Genomic DNA, 12,100 nt, shown 5'->3' with positions numbered 1-12,100 from the left:
GGGGGGGTTTAAGAAACACTTTGACCTACCTCGTGAAAAAAAAGTCAAGAAAATATGGAAAGGGCTCTCCAGCGTATCAGGCATGGTGACTGGAGAGCTCGCCCACAGAATACCAAGAGCCAGATACAACTGTACGGATATACATATATTAAAAAAATGTCTATCCTCCTTCACCCACTTCCTTTCCAATGTTTGCTACAACTTAACTTTAAATTAAAAATGCATGTTCCTCATTTGCCAGGAGCAGTTGATCTGGACAACAGAGAAAGACAAATAATCCAGTAACCTCTTGCATTTATTAATATTTTTGCTTTGGATGTCTTTTATGAACACAGACTTATGTTAGAAAATATATTGTGGTGTTCTCTGCAGGCTTGCATTCTAGAATTCCCTTTAAGGCATATAGGCAATTGGTAATAACCAAACAAATATCCCAGCACATATGGAACAAAAACTTCCCCACCTATGGTACAACCCATTATCCAAAAGCACAGATATGTTGAGAAGTTAGATAGACTGGCTTGTTGTACGATTGCTACCATTATGTGCCCATATGTCCTTTAAATATACATTAACTGCTTGGATTTTGCACATTTGCCTCCTCTTTTATAAAACTGAACAATTTTAAAGGAGAACTATGGGGTCAGTGTTTTTCCCCATAGTTCTCCTTAGGGTAACGGGAGGACACAAACTAGCGTCCTCCCGTTACCCTAAGCTCAGTATACCGCGAGCTACAGCTTGCGGTATACTGAGACGTCGCAGCCGGAGCGGATCCCGACTTAGATGGGATCCGCCCAGCTGCGTGAGTGACAGCTGGCTCTGCCTATCTAGAGCAGAGCCAGCTGTACCCGCCCCCTCCCCCGTCCATTCCGCCAGTCAGCGCTGGCGGATCGGAGCGGGGAATACAGCCCCTCCCCTGTCACGGCAGAGAGCCGTGACAGGATCGAGGGGCGAGCGAACCCGGTATGTGTTCGCTCACCTCCCGGTCTACTGAGCCGACCTGTGACAGTCTCATTGTCACAGGTCGGCTAGAACTATGAGGCGGGTGAAAAGCACTCACCTCATAGTTCTCCTTTAAAAGGCTTCATTGTATGTTATCTTTTGACTTTTCAGTTTCAGAAACTATGGCAACCTTACCTCTTAGCAGTTGTGTTTGCAGCAGACACTCTTGTTTTTCTTGTGGTTGCAAGTTTTTTGGCAGTGGAAGCTTTTGCCTTACAAGTACAGAAGAAAATTCAAATAAGTTTCATGTACACAACTAGATATAATAGATGGATATGATACAAGCCATTAAGAAGTAAATACTGTACTGGATAGCAGTAAAGCAAAGTTATCCAGATGTCTGTGTATTATGTTTATGTACGCTCATTTGCTTGATCATACAGTAGTTTATTTTAAAGTGTCCCCTTGGAATTGAAAACACCTTAGTTATGCGCTTTGCTAGATCAGCACAGGCAGAAGTCATCTGGGAATGTAGCATCCATGTGACTGACCAGAACTGTCCAAACATTAAAACAGAATAAATGTGAGGGGGGAGAGCAGATAAAAAGTCCTAAAGGACTAGGTTTACCTTTTGGCAACTATAACAAAAATGAAAGTAACATGACATAAAATGATGTGTAAGATGCAAACAGCATATCTCCCTAGGTGAACTGAAGCATATGAAGGTCAGTGAAAATCCTTAACATTAATGTTATTAGCCAAGATTCACCTTTTCATCCTAATGAAACAGGAGTCATCCCCCTATTTGGCCACTGAGATTGAGCCCATGTATATGCGACTCTCAACCATCCCTGAGGAGGCTGACTCACAGGTATGGCTGGGGGAGATAATAAATATTTGGGAGCACCTTTCCAGAAATCCCTCTCCCCTGGGGCTTCTCCTCGCGAGGAGGTCTGCGTGACTATGTAATTAAAAGGTCCGGGCCTCAGCATGTGCCATGTGTTGGGGACTCTGAGGCTTACCTTATGGCTAGATTTGAAATTTTATTGAGACTAAGCTGGATAAGGATCTTTTTTCTGGATAGTGTCACAGAAGAGCTGCCGTCTGGATATCATTCAGGCACTATACACAGAAGAACAGAAGCCAGTTGGTGCACTACCGCAGAGCAATAAAAACTAAAAAGACCCTGAGACTTCGAGCCTGTTCATTTTAAGTGTCAGTGTTGCTGAGAAAAAAGGCTGGTAACTGCTAAACAAGCAGGAGGAACCAGTTACCAACTGCTCCTTTGGGAGTCATCGCTACACAAGGCAAAGTGAACCAAGCCAGGCTTCTTGCCAATTATTGCAACTAGAGTTTTTCAAGCTTACATTTGTTCTTGGTCTTAGAACACTCTGGACTGGAATGTTTTCCTCGTCATTTTCAATGGAGTTACACTTTGCTTTTTTAGCTGTGGAGTAGAAGAAAAATAAAAATACATAAAGCAGACTGTATGTGCTGTATGCACAACAATATGAAAAGTATACAAGCAATTTTAAATCCAAGTACAAAGATAAAATAAGGCAATTCAAATTATAACCAAATCAGACATGTAACCTAGGGAAAAAAATCCTATAATATGATAGCAAAACAACAATATACTGAACACACTATGGGTAGGGCCGCCCATTCTTTTAAATGAAGCGCAATGTCACCATTTGCAAGTGTGAATAGAGGGTTTAGAACCATTACTTATGTAACTTACAGATCAATAAACATTGATCCTTTTAACTTTCCAATCTCTTTTCTACACAAGGGTCTGAATGATCAGCAAGCTAAAAAAAATGTGTTTGGGCTTCTTTTACACCAATGTGTGCACCACCAAAAATACTGCTCACTATAGACAGTGACACTTTACCTAACAGGAATATACAGAGGGGTGTTGTATAATTTTATAAATGAGTGAACCCCAAATGAGGTGGAGTTTGATCCCCTGCAAGTTACAGGGGATGGTTTTATAATGCAGTAGTGACATCTCTTTGAACTCAAACCAAGCTATGGCTCTGCTTTGAATGGAACATTCCTACAGAAAATCCACTGAGAACGCTCTGCATTATACTGCCCCCTCCCTGCAATTCTACAGAGTGGATTTTCCGCAATAATGTAAAATGCATTTAACTGAAGGAAAAGAAGACCATACACTAGACGCAGAGCCCTAGCCATCACAATGGGAATGGGTCTGAGTGGAAATCATCCCATGGGGGTACAGCAGTAAAGACCTTATCTATAAAAAAGAACTAGTTAAAATCATCCACTTTAAGGTTTCAGATCATAGGTAACTTTTACATCTGCTGCCCTTAATAGAGGGCAAGGAACACAGCTAAACTCAAATTGATCCCACCGTGGAAAAGCGAGAGGGCAAAAAATATAAAGTATGTACACTGACCTTTCCTGGGAGGCTTAAACGGTGTTTGAGAAACACTTGATGTTATTTGCTCGATGTCCACATTCACCTAATGCAAACAGACCGTGACAAAACAATTGTTTTTATTGTAGCTATTCAGAGGATGTACAGCGCGGCACGTATCGACCGCTCAGTGCTTACAAAAAGAAACTGACAGGTCAGTGGTCTGGAATAAATCTTTACTTTGTGCCAAACAGTCTATTGCGATAAACATAAATAAAGCCAACAGTAAAGCGGTTTCACCAAAAGGCAAAAGAGCTTTCCAAAACCTCAAATTTAGAGTCTAGTTAAAAGTCATTTAAAAGGCTATAGCCAGCGAACACAACACTCTACTGCATGGATAACAGGTTTATCTAAAGAACGCTAATTACTTCAGACAAGTAATGTGTGATTGTAATGGCTTTTAGGGCAGCTACATTAGAACTTAAGAACTGGCCAGAGAACATTATTTCAACTATAAATAAGAAGGAATATTAGCTATCCACATCATAATAGCAGATAATAGGCTGCCATCAACCTTACTTATCGGCAAATCTTATTGTCAGTAATTAAAAAGAAAAACTATACTTTAAACTTCTTCTTACGCTTGTACGCTTTTTAAAATGGATGGTTTTACACTTATTTATATCAATGTTGATTTACAAATATTAACGCTTTCACCCCCATGGACTAAGTATTACATCTGTGGCAGCAACAATCTCTCAGTTGCTACAGTAGCCAGGAAATGGTTTACAATTTTACTCCTGGCTGCAGGCTATGTAGTAGCAATAATTTGGTAGAATCATTTTACAGCTGCCTGACCACTTTTACATGGTGTTGAAGAGGTCACCCCACGCACCAGTGCCTCATGGGTGACTGGCTCCTCCATGGCAGGTGTCTAGATGGAGAGCAGTGGAGACTCACTGGTCTCCCCTAAAAAGAATGAAGCCCCACGTACTCCGCTTTGAGCACTTTTGGTTTCACAGCTGGCAATCTCCAGCCACTCTGGAGCTAATTGAGCATAGCCTGTGCTTGTTTAACTCTAAAACAGTGCAGAGTTCACATTAGAGGTCTAAAGCTGGCTATACACCTATAGATTTTCGATCGGACATTTTCGTTGCTGCCAAGAACCCTCTTTCGACTCTAGCTCAAATAGCCCATCATGCACAGACCAATGTCAATTTCAATAATCGTTCGTTAGCGATACTAACTGAATTTGGTCGATCGACAGAATGGAATTTCGTTTGCGTAAGTTCAGTGTTCTTGCTGCATTCTTTTTCGTATGAAAACGCCACTAATCCATCGATTTTCAAGCAATTCGAAAAACGTTTTCCAGCCTGACCGATCGAGGAAATTCAGCAAAAAGTAAATCGTTGTGTCCCACCATTCGAAAGACCATTCGTGGATGATTTTCGAATGAAAAGCTATAGGTGTATGGGCACCTTTACAGACCTCTGATGTCTCCTTAAAGAAAAAACATCACATGCAACATGCTATCCTATAGGTGGCTTATTAGTCCCCTAGCAATAGCAATAAAAATAAACAAATTTGAAACCCGCCACCCGGTACATAAAAAACACAAACACGCCGGTCAGATGCACAATTGCAGTACATATTTGGTATCACCACACACTGTTGACTCTAACCTGATGAGCTGTAAATGCATTTAGAGTGACACCTATGGACAATTTTGGGTACAATATATCCATGTACTCAACACACTTATCTTTATATTTTAAAAAAAAAAGAGAAAAAAAAAGGAAGAGTATTATGTGGCTTTTTATGAAAAAAAAAACAAAAAACACTACAGTAGTTTGTCCAGTGGCTCCAAATAAACATTAAAAAAATAACAGAAATCTAGGTAACACATCAACATAACAACTTCACATGTATGATGAGTTGTTTGCAGTCTTAGAAAATTAGGCTTACCGTTGCAGCTGCCTCTAAAGCTTTAACTTTCCCACCTTTTGCTAAACAAAGGGAAAAAAAAAAACACAAATACAAGTGTAAACAAACATCATCACTCAATACACGTTATACAAAAACAGTGCACAACCTGCAAACACTGACCTACTGATTCATGTCTTGTGCAATTTCTCATTTTCAATGGAGCATTTCATAAAAAATTCAAACGTTAAACATGGTTAAAGCTAAATGTCAAGAAAATGCTTGTCCAATGTATTTGCAATAGGGATGCACCGAAATTTCCGCCGCCGAAACATATTGGCCCGCAAATGGCACTTTTGGCAAAATGCTGAAAATACCATCTTATTGCGGAAACTGCAGGGCATCACTCGTTTCTCTCCTCCCCGCTGTGCGCTGCTCTGTGTTCCCTCTGACACATCGCAGCGTCCAGTGGAGAGGAGAGAAACGTTCAGGCGGCAGAGCGGGAAGGAATGCGCGGTGAGCCACAATGTCACAGGAGGATGAAGCTCCCGCACTGCTCAGCCTCCTGTGACGAATCAGGTTGGAGAGCTGTATGTGGGCGGAGACAGCTGTCACTGGATGTCAAGCCAGCGGTGTGGGGGACGAGTCAGCTGTCAAAATAGACATAGCTCTCCTCCAGCACCGCCCACTCAGCCTCCTGTGACAGCGAGAAAGGATGGAGAGCAGGTACAAGCAGTGATTGCCGACTATTGTAAATAATTGAGGACATAGTTTATTTACTATGTCCCCAATTATGAATGAACAGGAAGTGCTCTAAATCACTTCCTGTTCATTCACGATTGTGGATATAGTAAAAACATACCATCTATCTTCACAAGTTATAAATGAAAAGGAGGCTGCAGAAAGTGTCCTCAATCTCTTTTTCGATTTTAAAAAGGGACATATCAGGAATCTGTTTAGACCCCTGGTATTTCCCCAGAGTCTAGTTTAGAAAATACATTAAGAAAAGAAACATTAACAAAAAAAAATAAAAAATTTGGTTTCAAAATGTCATTTACTTTACTTATGTGTTATCTCTAGTAAGGACATACATTTAGGCACAATGAGCAGCATGTCAAATATGGAGGCAGCTGAATTTCTCATACTTATGTAGAACCAACATAGCACTTCACAAAGCATATATACTCACCCCCACACTAGAGCCAAATATTGAAAAAAAACAAATGTGTACTAGTACATTTTCATATTGTAGGAGGAAACATGGGGAGTGTATGTCACGTAGCAGCGCAGACAAAAACCACACACACCTCAAACCCACTATTAAAACTTTAGTTAGATACTGTCCCTAGAATCTAGACTTTATTATAGTGCAGCACATGTGTAGATAAGACACTTAGGCCTTGTTCACACCAATGCAGAGCAGATCCGCTCAGGTTTCTGCACACGCAGTGCAGTGGGTTGTGCCGCGTTTTTGATGCGTTCCGGGCCATTTTTGGTTAAAAAAAAAACTTTTTTTTTTTTTTAACATGGGCTTTTAAGTGCCTTCCAGGCATTTGCATGCGTTCCAGAGCAGGTAAAAATGGGCTTGCTGCAGTTTTTACACCTGCTCTGGACCTGCACGCTGCGATGTGAACTGGAGCAAAAAATACCATTGGAATACATAGGACGCAGTTTTGATCCGGTCTGCAACTGCTCTGCACCTGCTTTGCGCTTGGTGTGAAGGCCAAAGGGTTAAAGATCTAGACACATTGAGGAATTTATCAAAACTGGAGCAGATGTGCTTGGCAACCAATCAGCTTCTCTCCAGTTTAGATTTGAAAATGAAAGAGAAGCTGATTAGTTGCCATGCACATCTGCTCCAGTTTTGATAAATTCCCCCCATTGTATGTTAATAAGAGGAAGCTCGGAGTGTCCTTAGTATTTGAATAGGGACAGCCAAAGTTTCCTGTGGCTTTGAAATTATACAGAGAAACTTTAAGTGTGCCCAAAGAGACAGAAATGATCTTTAGTTATGCTGTGCAAGTAGGAGCACAAACATAGTGGGATTTTCTTAAATTTTACAACACAAGTGGAAAGACACAAAGAAGGGGCTGAGGGAAGTTACCCCAATGAACCCCATCTATACTGGGCTAGCAGATTTAATTAACAGCTGTCAATCAATTGTTAACACTGTCTGACCTAACAAAGGGTTAAACACATAGAAGCATTGTATGTTAGTCAGAGGAAGCTCAGTCTGTCTCTCTACTTTTAAACTGCTCAGAGTAGCCTGGAACCTGAGCAAAGACCTTCACCAAAGAAATATCTAAAAAAAAAAAAAAAGGTAAGAAATACACTTAAATATTTTCAGGATTGCTGTGTAAATGGTAATACAGAACAAGGATCGGGGTTTCCTCAAATTAGACTGCAAAACTGGAAGTACAATTTAAACTAAACGTCTTCTGGTCACTGGAGGTAGTGTATTTCCTTCTTCTAGAATTGATAGCTGACCCACAACTTTGAGCAACTGACTTGAACAAGTATGCAGATCAGGAAAGGTTCTTCTCTGTATCCTTGTTCTTGATCAGTGACTCCAAACTATTCACAAAAGGGTGAAGAGTTGGGAGGAGAAGTGGAACAATTTAGGACAACATATCTGAACTGGAAAGTGAGCTGAATTGGAGAATTTTTCCAAATCAACTATGTTGTCCTATATTGTTCACTTCTCCTGCCTTCTCCAAACTCTTCAACCTTTTGTGAGTAACCCTGTTAGTTATGAAGCAAGCTAGACAGCATGACCACCAATCAACTAGCATTTTTCAGGAGGTGAGGTCACCAATAGCAGGCTCCACGCTTCTCACAGCCAGTTCCTTTAAATCTCCTTTAGCAAACACAAGATCAAATTGTTTCTTTTTAATCTGGGCAGATATCACCCATAGAAAAAAAAAAAAAGATATTTGTTTAAAAGAAAGAAATGTGCCATAAAAAGAAGCGTTAAATGAAGGCTTACCAAAATAATCAAGCCAGCGCATCTCCCGGATAGCTGCAGGTAACTTGATAAGTTCGATATTGTACAAGGTTTCCACTTCCTTCAGACTGTTAGCAACATTGGCTTTTAATTCCTCTACAACTGTCTTGACTAGATGAAGAAAAAGAGAGAAGCAGTTTCTTTAATACCAAATAGGGTCCACAGATCATTACACTTTACATTTTGAAATGCTTAATTTTAAATGGATTTAGTGCGTGACAACCTAGTGATATTCTGCCAACATTAAAATACTATTAGCAAAACCCTTGTGAAAACTAGAATTGCACATCAATAAGTATTCACCTATTACAAAAATAGACCAAAACCACAGATCCAGTTGAAGGTATTTTCACAGTCCAAAACACACAGAAAAAAAAAAGCCACTGAAATCTGCTGAGTTTAACATATATAGGTGCTGATTCAGTGCAAATAGGCATTTGTGGAAGACAACCACATATCAACAATGCCAAAATGCACAGCAGAGCCTAAAGTGGGGCTGCCTTCTTTTGCACCTAGCCCTGATGGTATCACAGTCCATCGACCAGGGCACACAATATGAGCGTGCAAAAAATGGTGTCCGAGATGAAAACACAGGAAGTAGGTGTCTGTGTGTCACTGGGGACGCAGATTCTAAGAAGGGCCAGGTGTTCAACAGAGCCTCTAATGGTGAGGATGATTGGCTGCTGGACATCTTCCAGGTTGCGGCCCTCTAACACACCCACAGACACAGAGGTTAGTTGCAACACTGAGGTGCTGGATGCAACAGCAGGCAGGGGTGCAGCCTATACACAGACAGTGTTTCCTGATACTGAGGGACACAAGGGTAGAAGTCCAAATAATAGTGTGTAAGGAGGCAGCAACAACACAGCAATCCGGGATACACTGAAGAGCGACAGACACACAGATAAGCACAGGTGCAAGGGCTCACTGAAGATGATAATCAATCCACTTGCTGGACGTGCAGGATCTCACTGGGAGCAAGAGGGAATCCAAAAGACACACAGGGAACAAGGTAGGTAATTGCAAACCACAGGGATTTCAGAGGCAAGCGATAAACAGGGAGTCCGACTGAGTGTAAAGACATGTTGCTCGAATGGCGCGGAACAAGTGAGCTGGACTTTTAATGGAGAGGCTCAGAGTGGATTGGCAGGAAGCCGAGCAGCAGGACAGGAGGTAAAACCCGGCGCCGGATCACAGAGGGAATTGTGACAGATGGTCACTTAGCAAAATCCAACAGTACTCTTGCCAGCAAAATGGAGCTAGACAAACCCATCAGACATCAAAAAACAATCCCCAGAGTCCACAGAAGCTGGATCTGAGAAAGTATAAATCTGTGGAGGGGAAGGTTAACTCTATGATGTTAGAGAAGGGGGGGCAGACAGAATAAGCGCATTTTCTTTGAAGGCATACTTATTCTCTAGGTTTCAACAATCTTGCAAGTCTCAAGAGATCACAAAAAAAAAGGTTATGAAATATAACACTCTACCTTGACTGTCAAAATCTTTAATAAATGACGCCAACTTCTCATTCTTTATTCTATTATTTTTCTGTCCGCGGTTTCCTCTTTTCTTTGCTGGTGCCATGGTGATAATGGGAGACCCTAAAAAATAATTTTATCAGTGTTAGGTACAACCATATATTACAAAAGAGTCTCATCAGATACAGAGAGGAGATGCTTTACATGCAAATATATCTTTATTTATAAAAGTTGCATTAACCAAAGAGACATGAGGATAAGAGTACATCTTTTCCCTTTACAGCAGCATTTTAATAAGGCCACAAAGATTGCTTTCAACAGTAGTAATTACTCAAAGTAGGGATGCACCGAAATTTCGTCCGAAAATTGCACTTTTGGCAGAATGCCGAAAGTACCATCTTTCGGCGGAAATTGCGGTGCATGCCTGGTTTCTCTCCTGCCCGCTAGGCACTGCTCTGTGTTCCCTCTGACACATGCAGCGTTCAGCGGGGAGGCAAGAAACTGTCAAAGGGGGCAGAGCAGTGCAGGGGAGGAGAGCGATGTGAATGGCCGGCGTGTCACAGGAGAGTAACTGATCAGGAGAGTGGTGTGGGGGCGGAGACAGTTGTGACAGGAGGCCAGGCCGGCGTACAAAGAAGGAGTTAGCTGTCACATGAGACAGAGCTCTCATCCCACACCGCTCGCTCAGCCACCTGTGACAGCAAGTCAGGATGGAGAGCGGGTACAAGCACTCAGCGATCAGTGTTGTGTTTCAGGGCGTTTTTTTTGTCATCAATTGGTTTTTCTTGGGGTTTGTGTTTTTATGCATTTCAGGTGCGTTTCAGAGGAAAGCATGCAGCATGCTGTACTTCCTTAAAAGCTCTGGAACTGAACGCGATGGTGTAAACTAACCTCATTTAAAACCATTGGAATTATGGCATCTGTGTTTTTGGTGCAGATAGAAAAGCGTTCTGATCTGGTCCCCTAAAGTGATAGTAAACTAATGTGTCCTGGGTGGCTTTTTGCCATAACGTACAAGTATACAAAGCATACTTGTACATTATGCCGCACTTACCTTACAACTGCGTCCTTCTCCAGTGCCGTGTGATGCATCTTTGATTCTCTGCTGCTGCCATCACTTCTTCCAGGTTCCCAGGCATCCTCCTCAGCCATTGGGATGGCCACTGATAATGTAACATGCACAGCTTCCCCAGCCCATTGATTGCATCTTTGAGAAGCCATGAATGAGCCGAGTGTGTACATTGCACAGCACAGCCTTACCTCCTAGACATTGACTCCCCCCCTCACTTTAAAGTGACACTACATTCAAGTACTTTAACTATTAACAAAAATGTATCTTATTTGTATATCACTCAGCTGTAGATCCTCAAATCATCTCTGAATTCATATTGACACTGTCCTTCCTTCTGGAGGGTGGCTACTTTTGCTCCCCATGGTCCCTGTGTGCATTGTAAAGTAGCCACAGGCTCCAAGCTCACTCCCGTGATGGACTACAATCTTTATTAATTTGTATTGAGATTGTAGTCCATCATGGGAGTGAGCTTGGAGCCTGTGGCTACTTTACAATGCACACAGGGACCATGGGGAACAAACGTAGCCACCCTCCAGAAGGAAGGACAGTGTCAATATGAATTCAGAGATGATTTGAGGATCTACAGCCGAGTGATACACATATAAGATACAGTTTTGTTAATAATTAGGGTACTTGAAGCATTTTTAAGATTTGTTTAACTCCTGAAGTTAGTGTCACTTTACAGCAGTACAGTACATGCCGTATTGTTATTATAGCAATGATAATAATTGAGAAGAAAACAAAGGCTGCCTCTCTACAACGGCATAGGAAGAGGAGAATGGGAACACCTGAAGGGTATGGCCTGCCTATTATCAGGTGAGATTTTTAAAACGGCATGTTGCTATATTCCTAAACCTAGGACTGCAGTGAGGGACTCAGATAGTCTTGGAAGAGATCGGTCAACCATCCTACCGCAATGGATTATGTGTGAGTGCTGAACGCTCTGAGCCTATGTCCATGGCACTAACATATTATTATAATAAACATAATAATAACTCTGATAGAACCCACTCGGCCCAGATCTTACCTCTGCCGCCCGCTCAGCTCCGCCCGGAAATACGCAGGACAAATTCAAATTCAGCCGCCACCTCCGCTGCGCCAATAGCGTGCAACCAGCGATGTCACATGTCCACCTACGCTAACCTCTACAGCTAGCCAATAGGAACCGACGCGGTCATGTTGTGGATGGCAAAAAAAGTGAAGCGAAAGTAACTCTTTACGTGGTGCACATTCACCCTTCGTAGCCCGACCATTTGTGTAAACTCTAGCACCATTTAATACATAATGCATGTAAACTCG

At 41.8% G+C, this 12,100-nt stretch overlaps 1 protein-coding gene across 1 annotated transcript in view; it reads right to left on the bottom strand.

The window, feature by feature from the left end:
* CDCA8 (cell division cycle associated 8) overlaps positions 1-11,855 on the bottom strand; it is a 17,619-nt gene extending 5,764 nt beyond the window's left edge. The window contains exons 1-7 of the mRNA XM_018557239.1: positions 11,827-11,855; positions 9,739-9,850; positions 8,235-8,363; positions 5,291-5,331; positions 3,365-3,431; positions 2,310-2,389; positions 1,138-1,214 (exon numbers count right to left, since the gene is read on the bottom strand). Coding sequence (XP_018412741.1) covers positions 1,138-1,214; positions 2,310-2,389; positions 3,365-3,431; positions 5,291-5,331; positions 8,235-8,363; positions 9,739-9,835 — 491 coding nt within the window. The 5' untranslated portion in view covers positions 9,836-9,850; positions 11,827-11,855. The remainder of the gene's footprint in view (positions 1-1,137; positions 1,215-2,309; positions 2,390-3,364; positions 3,432-5,290; positions 5,332-8,234; positions 8,364-9,738; positions 9,851-11,826) is intronic.
* Positions 11,856-12,100: the final 245 nt, after the last annotated feature.

Source organism: Nanorana parkeri, unplaced genomic scaffold (assembly GCF_000935625.1).
Source record: "Nanorana parkeri isolate BGI_ZX_2015 unplaced genomic scaffold, ASM93562v1 scaffold275, whole genome shotgun sequence".
Taxonomy (NCBI): domain Eukaryota; kingdom Metazoa; phylum Chordata; class Amphibia; order Anura; family Dicroglossidae; genus Nanorana; species Nanorana parkeri.
This window is presented reverse-complemented; position numbering and strand designations above follow the sequence as displayed.